General features: G+C 46.0%; 1 protein-coding gene across 1 annotated transcript in view; it reads right to left on the bottom strand.

Moving 5' to 3' along the window:
• LOC137370301 (uncharacterized) overlaps positions 1 to 17969 on the bottom strand; it is a 138269-nt gene that overhangs the window by 9200 nt on the left and 111100 nt on the right. Inside the window, exon 26 of the mRNA XM_068032680.1 lies at positions 15750 to 15802. Within this exon, the coding sequence (XP_067888781.1) occupies positions 15750 to 15802 (53 nt within the window). The remainder of the gene's footprint in view (positions 1 to 15749; positions 15803 to 17969) is intronic.

Genomic DNA, 17969 nt, shown 5'->3' with positions numbered 1-17969 from the left:
AAATAAAATTCTCCTCTGTGTCTCAAGACAAGCTTTCAAAAGAAGATGAAAACGCAGATGGACTTCTTCCCCTCGGGACAACAGACTCCTACGCACGCACATGTGTACATCATCTTTTTCTGTACAATTCACTGCATGTGACCTTATGACCCATAAGAATCAATTAGATATGTAGACATCACATATGCTTTATAGCACGCAAAATATGATTACACAACCACAGAATGACATTTATCAGGATACATTTTCATGACATTGATTGTCACTTCTCATTGCCATTTCATAGCTGTGTGATCTGTTCCAGTTACTCACTGACAGGTTGGTTATCTGTCAAGTTTGGAACACATCTTGTGTTTCTTTCACGCTATATTTTTCTTGGTAATAGCTGGTTCTAAATTTGCATTGAACCATTATGACAGTAAATATAGCAATTGTTAGTGGAAATTAGAACCTAATCTGAATGTTTAATAATAACTTGTATGTGGCCATTGTTGCACTTTCTGGGCTGGATTTAGTGGGGCCGTTTGGAGTAGGAATGGAGGTGTGGGGGGCCGGAGATTAGCTTTGGATGCATCCGCCCGGAAATCCGATGTTGTGACATTGGTTCCAGATTTAGTCAGCGGCGGGAAAGCTCCAAGGCGGGGTCGCTGCCCCAACGCAACAGAAGTACAATTTAATTTGCTCAACAGATAGTTATAATATATTTGAATGCAATTGGAAGCGATTCAATGAGGGATTTGGAATTAAGTGGACAATCGGTGGCTCTCAGACGCCAGCAGATCCCTCGCCATTGAAAGGTGGCGGCACTGCAGCAAGGCCACAGTGCCACGACAGGAAGGTAGCCATGACCAGCACTGAATAAAGGAAGAGGGTGGCGCGTGGTCTCGGGTGACAGTACAGCGTGGCCTATTGCCAGGTGGCAGTACCGGGTGGGCTTGGTGACGGGTGGCAGTACTGGGTGGGTCTGGTCTTGGTGATCTGCACAGGTGGCCATACTATCGGGTGATCTGAATGGGTGGCCAGACTATCGGATGAGAGGGTTGACTCTCAGCAAGGGTGAGCACTGAGGGCCATTAGCGCGTAAGCCTAGAGGAGTGGCAAAGACAAAGATGCCAAGGTAAGTTCGTCTCTACAAGGCCAGTGCTCTGGAGGCCTACAGATCACCTGGTATGGGTCTCGTATATCCTGTCTTTGTGGACCCCTATGTCATGATGCAGGACCTCCGATGGAGGGAGGGCCAGGAGGCAGCTGCACCTGCCCTGAAACTCCACGACAAGAGCAACAGCAGTTGGCCATGCCAAGAAGGGCCCACCTGCACCTGAGATTGTACTGGACTCAGCTCGGCTCCCTTCAAATGTCTGAACAGCAGTGTCAGCAAAGACTGTCACTGTCCAAGCAGGCCGTCACCCATTTATGTGCCATGCTGCAGGGCGAGCTGCGACCTGTGGGATTTGGGGGTCATCCTATGCATTCATCAACAGGAAGAGCTTCCATTCAATTAATGTTCAACTCTTTTGCGACCATCGAAAACATTTCCTGCAGGTGTGTGCCGCTTCCCAGGAAGCAGCTATAACACCTACATACATTGACATTCCCAAGTGCCACAGCTTTTCAGGCCCCTCCACCCACCCCCCCTCGCCTTCAGGGCTGAATTCTCAGGAACAAGGGCCACCCATTGAAGACATGGCTACTCACACCTGTGAGGAACCCTCGCAACGCAGCAGAAGAGATGTACAACAGTTGCCATGACTCCACCCGAGCAACCACTGAGCAGGCCATTGGGCTGCTGAAGATAAGATTCTGGTGCCTGGATCGATCTGGTGGAGCCCTGCAGTATACCCCTGCGAGGGTATCACATATCGTTGTGGTCTGCATAATCTAGCACTGCAGAGGGGGGAGGACTTGTATGAAGAGAACATGATTGACCAACACTCCTCCACTGACGAGGAGGACACGGAGGAGGAAGATGAGCAGGCAGTACTGGATGTTGAAGCCCTTGCACCGGAGGCCTGGCGCGTTGAGCAACAGGCCAGGGAGACAAGAGACAATCTCATACTTACCTGCTTCCAGCCACGTTGATGGCCTCTCAGAGTGAACTCAATAAAGACCCACCTCAAAGCATTCAGTCTGTCGCTTCCTTTCTATTTGAGTTCCGTGCCCAGCGCCCAGTTTAACCATGTGCTCTGGCACATCTGAGATGCTTACCAAAGGAGGGCTGTGCCTACACTGGCAGCCCAATGAGGGAGAAGGATGAAGTCAGCATCTCACAATTAAGGCATGAAAGAATAAGTATTTTCAACAATAAATGTTAACTACAATAATGTAAAAACTTTATAACACAAGACAAATGGCAAATGTCAGACACCCATAAAACCTCAAGTGTACTTAGGTGGTTTTCTTTATACATTTTCGTGTGCTTCAGTTAGGTGTGATCCCTGCAGCAGCAGCTGGAATAGAGGCAGGTTGCTGATCAGACTGCTCCCTGGATGACTTCAGCAGCTATCCTCTGGCTGCTTGAGGCCTGGAGGGCCCCGGCTGCCTGGGGGTTTTCTGCACAGGTGCAGGACTCTCCTCAGGCATTGTGGCTACTGGAGCTGGGCTGTCAACACCAGAGGCTCATCATCACCCTGGGACTCAGCATGGGCCTGGCCACTGCAGTACTCCAACTGTCAGAGGCCTCAGCAATTTTTTTATTTCCAAAATATACTTTATTCATAAAAATCTGTAAAAAATGCATTGCCAAACAGTTTCAAACAGCACCAAGTCCAAAATACAAACAGTGCAAAGGCGGTCCGTTTCCTTCTATACAATCATGAGTTGCCTCACAACCCTTCCATTTCATTTGTCATACCATTAACATTTTTACATTTTACAGCAAATGAAAATTTTTCCGATACAGTTCGAGGGGTTTCCCATGGATCCAGCCCCTCCATTCAGCTTGGTGGGGGGACCTTACACAGTGGTCTTTCCCCATTGAGCCTTTGCTGCGGCTGCCCCAAGCTTTAGCGCGTCCCTCAGCACGTAGTCCTGGACCTTGGAATGTGCCAGTCTACAACATTCGGTCATGGACAACTCTTTGCACTGGAAGACCAGCAAGTTTCGGGCAGACCAAAGGGCGTCTTTCACCGAATTGATAGTCCTCCAGCTGCAGTTGATGTTTGTCTCGGTGTGCGTCCCTGGGAACAGCCCGTAGAGCACAGACTCCTGTGTTACAGAGCTGCTTGGGATGAACCTTGACAAAAACCACGCATCTCTTTCCACACCTGCTTTGCAAAGACACATTCCAGGAGGAGGTGGGCAACCGTCTCTTCCCCACCACAGCCACCGCGGGAGCATTGTGCGGAGGGGGCAAGACTTCAGGCGTGCAGGAAGGATCTGACGGGGAGGGCCCTTCTCACCACCAGCCAAGCTACATCTTGGTGCTTGTTTGAAAGTTCTGGTGATGAGGCATTCCGCCAAATGACTTTGGCGGTCTGCTCGGGGAACCATCTGACAGGATCCCCCGTTTCCTTTTCCTGTAGGGCCTTGAGGACATTCCGTGCAGACCACTGCCTGATGGACCAGTGGTCAAAGGTGTTTTCCCGCAGAAACTGCTCCACAAAGGATAGGTGGTACGGCACGGTCCACCTGGATGGAGCGTTCCGCGGCAATGTGACCAGGCCCATCCTTCGCAACACCAGGGACAGATAGAACCTCAGCACGTAGTGACACTTGGAGTTTGTGTACTGGAGGTCTACACACAGCTTGATGCAGCCGCACACGAAGGTGGTCATCAGGATGAGGGCCACGTTGGGTACATTTTTCCCGCCCTTATCCAGAGATTTGAACATCATGTCCCTCTGGACCCGGTCCATTTTAGATCCCCAGATGAAGCGGAAAATGGCTCGGGTGACCGCCACAGCGCAGGAGTGGGGTATGGGGCAGACCTTCGCCACGTACAGCAACAACGTGAGTGCCTTGCACCTGATGACCAGGTTCTTACCCACAATGGAGAGAGATCGCTGCCCCCACATGCTCAACTTTTGTTGTACCTTGGCTACTCACTCCTCCAAGGTTTTGGTGCACGCCCCGGCCCTTCCGAACCATATCCCCAGCACCTTCAGGTAGTCTGACCTGACGGTGAAGGGGACAAAGGATCGGTCAGCCCAGTTCCCAAAGAACATGGCCTCGCTCTTGCCGTGGTTGACTTTGGCTCCCGAGGCCAGTTCGAACTGGTCGCAGATGCTCATCAGTCTGCGCACAGACAGCGGATCCGAGCAGAAGACGGCGACGTCGTCCATGTACAGGGAGGTTTTCACCTGAGTGCCTCCGCTGCCTGGGAGTGTCACCCCTCTTATGCTCGCATCCTTCCTAATAGACTCAGCAAAGGATTCAATATAGCAAACAAACAAGACCGGGGAGAGAGGACAGCCCTGTCTGACTCCAGATTGGATCGGGAAACTTTCCGATTCCCACCCATTTGATTGAGACTGCGCTACTGATGTTTGTGTAGAGCAGTTTGATCCAATTGCAGATACCCTCCCCAAACCCCATTTTGGAAAGCACGTCCATCATGTTGGTGTGCGGTATCCTGTCAAAAGCCTTCTCCTGGTCCAGGCTGATGAGGCAGGTGTCCACCCTCCTGTCCCACACGTAGGCAATCGTATCCCTGAGTAGCGCGAGACTATCACAGATCTTCTTGCCGGGTACAGTACAGGTCTAATCGGGGTGGATCACCAACTCCAGAGCAGACTTGACTCGACTGGCTATGGCTTTGGACAGAATCTTGTAGTCAACATTAAGCAGTGAGATGGCCGGAGGCCTCAGCTGTCGCAACCTCAGTCAGCTGCTCTTGCACATGTGTGGTGTTCTCACCAGCTTGTGACCCTGATTCTAAGACCGAGTGGTAACCCCTTCAGGTGAACGTATCTGCGCTGGTGGACGGTGCAGGAGAGTTATGCGATGATGCATCCTCTGACTGCTCCTCCTCAGAGGTTGACTGCTGTCTCACTTCTGCTGGAGCCTCCTATGGATGCCGACCTGCATGAGAGAAAACAAACATATGTGGGTTAGGCATTGCAGATCTTGTCATGCCAACCATGCATGGTCTGGATCTCCAGAAGTGTGTTGGATGTCAAATGAAGACAATCCTCGTTCTCATGCACGGAAACTCCAGTTTCACCATCGACTATTCAGCAGCCATTCTGGATCCCCGCTAACTTCAGTGCCGCCTCCTCAGCCATTGAGAGAAGCCGTATATCTGGAATTCCTCCACCAGTCTTTGAGATCTCCCTGTTGTTATGGCCTGTTTGTCCTGCAAATGGAAAAAGGGAGATGGTAAGACTTCACAGGAAGAGTGAGAGAACATTTCTGCCAGTGGCAGTTATGCATCTGGCAGGACATGCTGATGCCTAACCCCCTTTGCCAGCGCCTTTGTGGATACTCCGTCCGTATGTCGCGCTGCCTCCCGCATAGCCACATGCAAGCCCAAAGAGGAGAGAGGTATGGAGGACTCACCTTGGCGGAACGAAGGAGATTGTTGACTCTCTTTCCGTACTGCATCCATGTTTGGGGGGGGTGACCTCATGGATACTGATGTCCTCTGTGATCCTCATCCATGCTTGCTTGGTCAGGTGGCAGGATCTATTCTTGCCATCCCTGGAGAAGAGGACCTCCTGCCTTTCCCTTGCAGCCTGGAGAAGAATCTCCAGGGAGGCATCGCTAAACTGTGGGGCCACCCGGTGTCTTGCCTCTGCTGTACTCCATGTCCTTCTCCGGGGATGGGGGTAGGGAGGTGGGGAGGGCGGTCCAGGAGTCACTACCACACTGGGTTCAGCAGCAATCAGCAAAGAGTAAATCATTGAAAGGCAGCAATGCAGGCAGGGCTGGCAGGGCTTTAAATATGATGTCAGCACCTGCTCCAGTCATCCGACAGCATAATCAGCGCCTCAAATCCTGCCTGTCGTGTAATTGGACGGGCCCCGGGCTTCCATTATCATAATTAGCTGCCCGCCGACTGAATTGCAGTGGGCAGGCCACACACATGATGAGCGGCAATGGCACTCACTACCTGGTCTGCTGCCAGAATCCACGACAGTTCAACCCTCCATGTGCAAATATCACAATACAAAATTACATTTTTTTTCCACATTTATTCAAGAAATTGAGATCTTGCATTTAAAAAAATAACTTATGAAAAGCTGGGCTGACGTTTTCAAATGATTATACAAACACATTTTAAAAAAGGCTATTAAATACTATTTTGAACATACCCAAGGTCTAATTTTCCTTATCGGTAAAAACAAAACAAACTTCTCACTCCAGAAATAGGAAAGAAATAAAATGGCTGTAGCCCAGGAGCTGAAGTGATTGTAATCCTTGTCCTAGCAAAACAATTTTAAGTGTCAGGGCCAGCTATCACTCAACCTCAATTGTGTTCATTGGTGAGTTTAATGAGATGTTCTCAGGTCTGTTAGATGGAACACCACCGCAGGGAGGTGAGGAGCAAGCAGAAATATACTTTTACAATCTCCCAAGTTTCCAGTTAAAAGGTAATGCATTTATTTATTGGTAAGCAGCCCATAACAGGAAATTGGAATTTGAAAAAAGGAAGAAAATAGTCTCTACAAACATGTGTCATCACAGTGTGTATAGAATTGAAAGTAGTTTAAAGGACATGGAGGAAGCAATGCACAGCAGACTGGGGTTGAGCTCTCTAATGGCACAGTTCCCAGTGTAAATGCAAAGCAAGCTCTTTGGATTCCAAGCCCTCAGTTCTGGCCACCATGGTTAACCTAATCAAATTGCATAACATTAGGAGTTGTCGTCAAACCTCTCCGACCTGTTTCACCACATAGCTTTAATCACTAATCTCATCTCCCTATTTCATTTTTGCTTCCAGTTTCTTCCCTCTTCTCCTAAAGGTCGCGACTCATACATTTTGATGGGCATGGATAAGCTTGCAGTGCATGAACAGTGGCAGTTCCTTGAGACGGTGAACATTAACAGTCTATTCAGCTATGAGAATCATCACATTTGTGCTTGATCCTGTCTCCACCTGATACCTGCAGATGTATTTTCAAATGTTAACTTGGCTGAATGGCAGGCACTCATTTCTGGGTCATAAAATTGTCAGTTCAAGCTCCATTAAGGACTTAGCCACTTAAATCAAAGATAGTGGTTCTCAAACTTTTTTGGTTAAAGGACGTTGTTTCAAATGGATCAATAAGTATGGACCCCCATCTAAATTATAATACTCATAATATGAAAGTGTTGCATGTAAAGAATGTCAAAACATTGCTTTTAAGAAAACAGGTATTTATTTACAAACATCAGTAATATGGGTGTACCTGCTTCTCACTGCAGAGTCAGTCTATCCTTGGCAGAAGTACAGACAGAGCAAGAACTCAGGGAATGCAGATCATGGAGAAAGCTCTAGGGGAGCAGAAGGAAAGCAGGAGCAATGGGGAAGCTCATCACAGTGAGAGCAGAAACGTGCTGAGAGCAGAGCACTGAGAAAGCAGGAGTCTGGAGAGAGCAGGAGCACAGAGAGTGCATTAGAGGAGCAGGGCAAGATCTTGAATACAGGGAACACCTCCGGTTGCTGCTCACTTGCTTACTGTTGACAATGGAGCCCTGGGCAGTTACCCGGGTTGACCACCCGTGGATCAGCCTTGCATCCTGGATCACCTGGATGGTATCTGCGGACCCCAGTTCAAGAATCACTGATCTAAGATGATGCACTAATGCAGTACTGAGGGATTACTGCATTGTCAGAGGCCCTGTCTACCTATGCCTAGAGTCTTAGGTGGCTGTATCCAAAGAACGATGAGTTCTCCCAGTGTCCTGATCAATGTCCTTCTCTTGCCATCAAAAATAGATTAACTGCTCATTTATTTCATTGTTGTTTGTGGGATTTTGCAGTGCACAAAATGGCTGCCATGTTTTTCCACGTAACAACCATGCAGAAAGTATGCAGGTGTCAGATTCTTGCAGCACTGCATTGGATTGAATCAAATTGCATTTTCTTACCACCATTCCTACTGAGATCCATTAGTTCAGCCTAGGCCAGGGAATGTACCTAGGACCTTTCTAGTTTGTGTGGTTCAGTATCACACCATGTTGCATTTTACCTACTGAACCGTTGGACCAGAGGTACACAGCAGATTTGCAGCTAAGCTCTCTCTTTTAACGATACACCCATTAAATTTATATTTATACCTTGCTAGCACACTGACAGATAGACAAAGAAAGTGTCATGCAGACCCCCATCAGCCAAGAATGAAGCATATTAATTTTGTATATGAACATTGATTTTAAACTGTTGCTGGAACGAGAAAGTGACTTGTTAAACAGATCAGCCGTGGCTGGAAAAAGCATTTACATACTAACAGACAGTGCATGTGGAGACAAAGGACCATTCCCTGACACATTCAACCCAAAATGAACTTTGATCACCAGACATTGAAGGTGAGGAAGCTCACATTCAGCATGACTGTTAAGATGGCCAAATCACAAACAGACGTGGTCAAACCAGCCAGTCACATGACTAACCTAAATTTGTATTGTGCAGAGAATTTGAGAGGAGAGAGACTGTTTGCTCCTGGACTGTAAAGACCTCTCTTGGCTGGCTCATCACAGCCTCTCCTGTCTGCTCCCATCTCTTTCGCACGGAACTCCAAATCCACTGACGACGTGAACCAAAGGAGAGAAAAGTCTCCTAGATTGAACAAGGTTTAAGAAGAATACTGGGCCCCAACGAAAAGCAAGACCTACCGACAATCAAGGATTGTACAGCGAGCTTGAAGAACAGTAACAAAAACCTTCTTCAGATATTGCCTCAAACTTTTCCACTTTATTTCTTCTGTTCTTTTCTGTCTCTATCTGAACGTGTATTTATCGCATATGCATGCTAGCGTGGCTGCATCCCAACCCAGTGTACTTCCGGCAATGGAGTTAAGCCATAGGAAATCCGTGTCCATTATTTCATGATACATGGCCATACATACCGTAGGCGTTAACCGAATTAGAGTTTAAGTTTAATAAAGTTCAACCTTTTTTCTTTAAAGCTAAGAAAATCTGTTTGGCTGGTTTCTTTGCCTTATAATTGGAAAGCAGTGAACAAGGATTCACCAAGGGGAAGCTAAAAACACAATGTGTTTAAAATTAACCCCTGCTACAGTAAGATCAGGTGAAGGCTGAGAGGGAACCCTAGACCCCTTCTCACCTGGTCATAACGAAAGGTACAGTCTCTCATGCCCTGGTGATTTCGCCCATGTTGCCAAATTTACAAATACAGCTCTCTGAATGGTATGCTAACTCTTCTTACTTTCAGTTCTGGTTTCACCCTATTGTGCTACTTTGTTCTTGATTGGGAGGAACGATTATTAAGGCCTCACAGCCCGACTCTTTCATGGCACTGCCAGATCCTCTTTCTCATTTGCAAGTTGGATGGCGTGCAGGACACAATTTGATAAAACGGGAAGTTAAGGAGCGGCAGAAACCTGATCAATAAAAGAGAGTACGTAGTATGCTGCTTTCAAACTAGATCATGTCGGCATTCTCAGACTGTTTCAGTAGTTCCATGCTGTGTAAATTTAAGCAATGCAACTTCAATAGAGAAAAAAAGAATTTCCAGATCCAGTGACATGTTAATAACTAGTTAACATTTTTCATACTTCCATTTTACAGCACTAGTATTGTTGGAAACTCTGACTTTGGCAAAGTGCTGTAAGGTAAATGGCACGATGCTGCTACTGCCGTCTGAACAGCTGGTTCTCTTGGGCACCTCCGGCTAGCAGTACCATGGCAACAAGGTGAAAACTGCTTCTATATTTCTTTAGTTCTGCTGGCAGCTGCCAGGCGAGTCTCATGCAGCAGGCAACAACACCAAAGGAAACTTGCTACAACTCAGTGAAAAGCTAGTAAATGGCAAATCTCAAAAGGCTGTGCATGTGGAGGTGATTGTTTGACTGCTGCACTGACACTATGGAATCTGCTCCACCATATAAACAGGGCAGATTGCACAGTACTAAGAGCCAAGTCTATTGCAGAACGGCATCTTCGGAAGTGGTTCCACTGAATCTCCACCTCTTTCATTCTAAATGGCGAAATTCAACCATGTGGACATCTTCAGGAGAATTGGAATTGATGTCAACCAGTAGAGCTCCCATCAGTTCCAGCTCCAATGGACCCAAAACAAAGCATGTCTGCATGGTGCTTGAATGCCAGGATCAGATCCTGGAAGAATGGTGACCCCCACCACCCCCCCCCCCCAACCCCCCTCCCACAGAAAAGCTGCAAATGCCAATTTCTTCAGGGCAACTTTAAAATGGAAACTTTTTAAACTTTTCTGATCTTCTTTGATTGAGCACCGCACCCACAGACAGTGTAGCTAGGTTTTACAGAATCATAGAATAGTACAGCACAGAAGAAGGTATTGAGACTGTTGGGAAATTCCTCATCCCCGAAGTAGTGAAAGCTCCAGGAATGCCCAAAATGGTGCACATGGTGCAAATCATCCCAACCCTGGAATGTGAGACAGGGTCAAAGCTGGGGAAGTCTGACAGCCAGATATCCCAACCCACTGTACTTCCGGCAATGGAGTTAAGCCACAGGAAATTTGGGCTCACTATTTCATGATACATGGCCATACATCACTATGTAGCTAGCCATAAAGCAATACACATTACTTTCTGTAATTGGTTCTGTGATATGAATACACTGTCAGAAATTTAGATTTTTTGCACTCGTGTGAAATGGGTGATAGTGAATCTGCAGCCCATTTGGAGATACGAATGTAAGAACATAAAAAATAGGAGCAAGAGTAGGCCACAAGGGTCCTCGAACCTGCTCTGTCATTTAATAAGATCCTGACCTCAACTCCACTTTCCCGCCTGTTCTCCCTATCCCTTGATTCCCTTCGAGTCCAAAAGAATCTATCAATATCATACTTCAATACACTCAATGATTGAGCATCCACAGCCGCCTGGGGTAGAGAATTCCAAAGACAATCTAAAGTTTCATATCACTCCCTATTCTATTGATGAAACATAGGCATTGGTATTAACAGGGAGGTGGGAAGGTTGGGAGGGAGTCCGGGTAGTAGACACTGAAGTTTAATGGCAGGGTCTCATTTAAATAAATGTAGGCAGAGTTTCACCTGACACCCAGCCAGATTGATAACCTGGCCAGTGGGCTGGAGTGAGAATTTGCACCAGGAGGCCACAGCCAGGGACCCATGGGAATGGTCCCCAGCAGTTAGTGAGGGAACAAGGAGGGAGTAGCCTCTAGGTGTGATCAGGATGGGGGGGAGAAAGATGAGGGGACGATTGAGAATGATCTGGCCACAATCTTGAGGAGAGTGGTGTGGGGTGAGGGTGGGAGAGGGGTAGCCTAATTCAAGAGAAACTCAAGGCTTTCTTGTGAAACTTGGAGGAGCCCTCCTTGCCCACAAGGAAGCCTGCAACATAACTTTGAAACTTAGCTCCTGGCATCTCCTGGTCCATGATCCAGCTCTTGGTAAATTTCCTGACGGGGGAGCCAACCCTTCCCACCTCAGGCCTTAGCTTGAAATTGACTGCTGATGACATCTCTGGACCTGATCTGCATATTTAAAGTAGAACTCTGCTTCCTTCCTTCCAGTGTCCTGCTCACCTACTCAAAAGAGTGGGTTAATATCAGGACACAGCAGGAAGGAAGTGGGATTGAGGGGAAGGGGTGGTGAGGGCGAATGGACTCAGGTTATTTTACCTTCTCTCTTGTCCAATGGGAGGAAAGTCAACAAGCTGCGCTTCACTGCTAACCATTTTACACTATTGCACAAGTCAAAATGTCCCTCAGTGTGTTTATATCACAGAACCAATTACAAAAAGTAATAAGTGTATGTCTCTATGTTTAGCTAGCTCAGTGATGTGTGTGACTGTGATTCAAGAAATAGTGGGATCAAAATTCACTCCGCTGCTGAAAGTACAGCGGGCTGGGACTTCTGGCTGCCAGTTTTCCTCAGCTTTGACCCTGTCTCAAACTACACGGTTTGGATAATTTGCATGTGAACCATTTTGGGCATTCCAGAGGCATCCGCTACATGGGGGCAGTGAAAATTGGGGCTGTTAAATGGACTGTCAATTCACTATCACCTATTTTACACTTATCACACAAAGACAAAATTAGCTCCACAGTTACACAGCTACATGTAACTGACTCCAATAACTCTAGAACAATACAAATGCTGTTAGTAACAGCAAGAGGCCAACAGAGACTCAAAAGCAATTGGAAAAGAAAATGACCCTGTAAGGTTCCTGAGATCAAGAATTACAACTGACACAATTCACCATTAATCAAACAACTTATACCAAAGAAAAAGGGTTAAAAAGAAACTTAAACAAACTGCACAAACGATATATGCCTATTCCAATAAAAACGTACAGTTACCTCTTAGTTAGTCAGACTAGGCCTTCCTGGACCGCTGCCCCCCCACTCCTGGCCTGCTGCCAGGAAGCCGCCTCCAAGCACCTAAACTGGCGGGTACCCGAAGGCTGACTGGAAAATTCCAGTTAGCCTCTTTTAATTGGATTCAATTGGCTCTTAATGAGCCTGATGGGCTGCACGCCACATGCAGGCAGGTAGCCTGCCACCACCCACCCTGCCCAATCCCGCCTCCTCAAAAATGGCCCAGAGAAAGGATGGAGCTAGGGAACTGGCATGCTGGCCAATGGGCCTACCGCCCGTTTCCACTTGCAGGCCGAAAATCCAGCCCAAGGTGTTTCAGAAACGTTTTAAAGCAACCTCATTGGATTGATTTCTGCGTTTTTTATATTATGATTACCTCATAGCACATGAGGAGAAATGATCTGTTTTGTTGTTTCTGGCACATATCCTGAATGCAAATCAGGATGTGACACAACTTCAACTCATGTTTTTCTATTTATTAAAATGAGTGCAAATGGGAAATAGCTCCTATAATTTGTGTCAGTAAAGAACCACGGCATATCGGACCCACTCATCTCAAACAACCCAGGAAGTGGTATAAAAAGCTACAGAAAATGAATTGTCACAGTTGACATTTATAAATTTTCTGCCTGGCTGTCACAATACACTCTGAGCATTGCAATTCACACTAACAGAGTGAAAACTGTGACATTGTCTCTTTTAGGCAAAGAATTTTGCCAATGACAATTGAAGTCTCTATTGCTTTCTACCTGGTTGGCAAATGATATGGATTGTCCTGATGTATTGTAGTTCCACAGGAAAAAGGTAAAGGAAACTCCCGTGATGCCTCTTTCTCAAGCACGTTGGCATAGAAATTCGAGTGTGCTGTGTCCGTTTTTTCACAGACGAAAAATGGGCGTCAAAGGGTCCAGTATAGTAGATGCCATGCATGCGCTCATTCCATGTAGAAAGTGCACTACCTGTCACGTACACCAGAAGTGCGATGATAGAACAATCATGGACTAATTCTGAAGAGTTATCAAAAACGGACTTTGTCATTAAAAAAATGAGCTTTTATTTTAAAAAGTGAACAATAGTCCAAAATGGCCACTGAAGAAAAAGGGATTGGCCTTTTGTGTATTCAAACTGTCTGACAAAGACATAAGACAAATCCTCAAAGTTAATAGGTGTCAATGGAACGCATCCTACACCTATCCTAAAATATTCCAGAATTGAATGTGCTTTAGGTAGGTGAGAGCGACTGCCCTTGATATCGAGGCAGCATTTGACCGAGTATGGCTTCAAGGAGCTCTACCAAAACTGGAGTCGATGGAAATCAGGGGGAAAACTCTCCACTGGTTGGAATCGTACCTAGCACAAAGGAAGATGGTTGTGGTTGTTGGAGGTCAATCACCACAGCTCTAGGACATCACTGCAGGAGTTCCTCAGGGTAGTGTCCTAGGCCCAACCATCTTCAGCTGCTTCATCAATAACATTCCTTCAATCACAAGGTCAGAAGTAGGGATGTTCGCTGATGATTGCACATTGTTCGGCACCATTCGCAACTCCTCAGATACTGAAGCAATCCGTGTAGAAATGCAGCAAGACTTGGACAATATCCAGGCTTGGGCTGATAAGTGGCAAGTAACATTTGTGCCACACAGGTGCCAGGCAATGACCATCTCCAACAAAAGAGAATCTAACCATCTCCCTTTGATATTCAACAGCATTACGATCGCTGAATCCCCCACTATCCACATTCTGGGGGTTACCATTGACCAGAAACTGAATTGGAGTAGCCATATAAATACTGTGGCTACAAGAGCAGGTCAGAGGCTAGGAATCCTGAGGCGAGTAACTCACCTCCTGTCTCCCCAAAGCCTGTCCACCATCTACAAGGCACAAGTCAGGAGTGTGATGGAATACTCTCCACTTTCCTGGATGGGTGCAGCTCCAAGAACACTTAAGAAGCTTGACACCAGCCAGGACAAAGCAGCCCACTTGATTGGCACCCCATCCACAAACATTCATTCCCTCCACCACCAACGCACACTGGCATCAATGTGTACCATCTACAGGATGCACTGTAGCAATGGACCAAGGCTACTCTGGCAGCACCTTCCAAACCTGCAACCTCTACCACTTAGGAGCCAAGGGCAACAGATGCTTGGGAACACCACCACCTGCAAGTTCCCCTCCAAGCCACACGCCATAATGTCTTGGAACTATATCGCCATTCCTTCACTGTCACAGGGTCAAAATCCTGGAACTCCCTTCCTAACAGCGCTGTTGGTGTACCTACCCCACATGAACTGCAGCAGTTCAAGAAGGAAGCTCACGCGACCATCTCATAGGCATTTAGGAATGGGCAATAAATGCTGGCCCAGCCAGTGATGCCCACAGCTCATGAAACGATTTAAAAACAAGCTGTCTTCTGTAACAAAGGAGGTGTGAAGTAGCCACATCCTGGGCCTTTGTGCAATCACCATGAGGAAGAGACCAGAGTGTCTCCTAACAGGAGGTGAGAGATAGCAGCTTTACCTTTTAAAATAGGCAGCCAGAGAGAGAGAGAGAGTCACCCAGGAAAGAAGCACCATCTAACAGCTTGAGCTACAGCCATGCCAGAAAGCACTTGCCCTGTTTCAGAATCCGACATCTACAGTATACAACAGTGAGAGCTAGAAGTAACCCACTGTCTTCAACTGAACCTTCAATCAAGAGAGAAATCTACACTCATCTCAGGCCTGCATCCATCTAGAATTTGATTTCCAGGTTTATCGTAACCTTTCCCCTCACTAAAAGCCACCTTCCTTTTTCTGTTCTCTATCTGTTTCTTCTTTTCTGTGTGTGTGTGCTTGCGAAGGAGAAAATGTGTGAGTAGATGCAGTTGCGACAATTTCGGCATAAGGCTCATTGATCAGTAATCAATTGATTTTCTGTTTTTGAAACCTACAAGAAAACCTGCGGTCAGGTGGGGTGTTGAACAGTAGGAACCACCCATAGCCATAACAAATTGGGGGCTCAAAGTTAGGATCTGAACCACCAGACAAATAAGAGATTTAGGAAAAGGGAGGAAAATTGACCTCTAAAATTGTGGAAAAATAAACAAACAGTTTTTCTTGTATTCTTGTGTTTTTTTTCTCCATGGTGTGAGAAACAAAAGAGTTGGCCACATTTATTGTTAGGGAGTTTGTAGGGCAGGGAGAAATATCCCATGATAAGTTAAAAGAAATTAAGTGTTGAAGATTAAAAAGCTTAGCTACAGAGTTGGGAATCACTTTTAGACAAAAAGGAAAGAAACCTGAACTGGTGAAATGTCTAGCCAACCATTTTAAACTTACCCCTGAGCTAGAAGAAGAAAGCCTTGAATCAGAGTCTGAAAAATTAGCTCTAGCTAGAAAAAGGAAGAAATTGAGTTTCAGAAGGAAAAAAGAGGAAAGGGAGATCCAAAGAGAGGAAGCAACAAGAAGGTTGGAGTTACAGAGACTGCAAACCCAAAATTAAAATGCTGCCAGCCACTCAAACCTTATCCCCAATTCAGAGCAAAACTTTGATGTGCTTAGACACTCAAGACTAGTGCCATAATTTAATGAGGAGGAGGTTGAGTCATATTTTATTTCATGTGAGAAAATATCTCAGGCTAAAATAGCTGAAAGAATTTTGGACTCTCCTCTTACAAGGCGAGTTCGTGGGGAGGGCTCGTGAAACTTGTTCCATATTATCAGAAAAAAGTTCCTCTGATTATAAACAATCTAAAACGGCAATTCTGAATGCGTATAAACTGGTACCTGAAGCATATAGACAGAGATTCTGACACACTCGGAAAAGGCCCACATAGACTTGCATTGATTTTGAAAGAATCAAACATATGGCTTTTGATCGCTGGATATGATGTCTCAAGCTAGAACCCTCATATGAAAATTTGAGAGAAGTGATGTTGCTGGAAGAGTTTAAAAATATCACCCCAAGTAGTATAAGAACCCACATTGAAGAACAAAGAGTCACAAGAGTAAGGGAACCAGCTAAGATGGCCGAAGACTATGAATTAATACACATCCGAATAAATTTGGGTCTATTAACTCTTACAAGGCAGGGAGAGATAGTAGGGATGTAGAGGAAGCAAAAATAGACTTGCGAGAAAAGGAGAGCAGGGAAGGGAAACCCGACCATTCGCCAATGTTTAAAAAAAGGAACACGGGGATAAACCAGTAGGGGTCTGCCCAACATGTTTCCAGTGTGGCAAATCTGAGCATGTCCAGGCCAATTATTGGTATGCCAAAAAACCAGCAGGAGGCAATGCAATCAAGCCTGTGTCTGTGGCTTTAAAAGTGATAAGCCTGTAATCCATTATCACTCAAGAGCCGAGCACATATCAGAATTTTTTGCACAAAGGAAAAAATTACTCATTTTCTGTCCCAGGCACCAGGCAAACAGAAAACCATCCTTATGGATACCAGTCATTTTCAAACCCCACCAGCAGCCAAACTGACAGAAATGCCACTGGTAAGCAGAACAAATACTACAGTATTAGTAAAAAGGCTCACTGGAAAGCAGAACAAATACTACAGTATTAGTAAAAAGGCTCTCTGGAAAATGTTTGAAAGTTCCCTTAGTTAAAATGTCCCTCAGAGTAAGCTGGTTACTGGGTAATGACAATCAGAATCATTGTGAGCGTACCCATACAGGGGGCAAATCTATTGCTGGGCAATGACTTGGCAGGAAGCACAGTATTGTACCCAAAGGGTCCAGAGCTGTCCACAGAGACTGGAGAAACTGAGGGGAGAAAACAAAACTGTACAACTGCAGAGGGCTGGGGAAGTTCCACAAATCCCACAGGGGGGCAATGGAGCCAGAAGAATTTAAAAGGGCCCAGATATAGCCAAAAAGATTTAAAGAAGCTAAAAGCAGCAAGAGCTGAAGGAAAAGAAACTGAGATATGGTTAGCTGAAACCTTCTGTAAAGATTTAAATACAGACAAGGAAAGTTCCCAAAAAAAAGCCAAGAATGAGGGAGATGTCTCACCTAGTTGAAGTGCCATAGGGGAGTGCAGTGGAAGCTGAACAACCCCCTGGGAGCAGTAGTGTCCCAGAGGGCATGGGGCAGATTAGGGAAACACCTATCTCTGAAGGGAAGGGAAAGGGGAAGGCAACATGCCTGAAAGTGAACCACACTTGTGAAAATCATAAAAGAACTGAAAGTGAGGTCGGCATGGATCAACCCACTGAAGAATCAAAAATCAGGTTTCAAATCCAAAACTAATCAAACCCAACAATTTTTCTTCCAAGGTTAGATTAGCTTAGATTAGAGATACAGCACTGAAACAGGCCCTTCGGCCCACCGAGTCTGTGCCGACCATCAACCACCCATTTATACTAATCCTACACTAATCCCATATTCCTACCAAACATCCCCACCTGCCCCTGTATTTCCCTACCACCTACCCATACTAGTGACAATTTATAATGGCCAATTTACCTACCAACCTGCAAGTCTTTTGGCTTGTCAGAACTCAGCCAGAACAAGGGCTCGCAAGGACTAAAAAACAATGTATTATCCACTAT

Source organism: Heterodontus francisci, chromosome 5, assembly GCF_036365525.1.
Source record: "Heterodontus francisci isolate sHetFra1 chromosome 5, sHetFra1.hap1, whole genome shotgun sequence".
NCBI classification, from domain to species: domain Eukaryota; kingdom Metazoa; phylum Chordata; class Chondrichthyes; order Heterodontiformes; family Heterodontidae; genus Heterodontus; species Heterodontus francisci.
The sequence above is the reverse complement of the archived record's forward strand: the minus strand, read 5'-3'. Positions and strand labels throughout refer to the sequence as shown.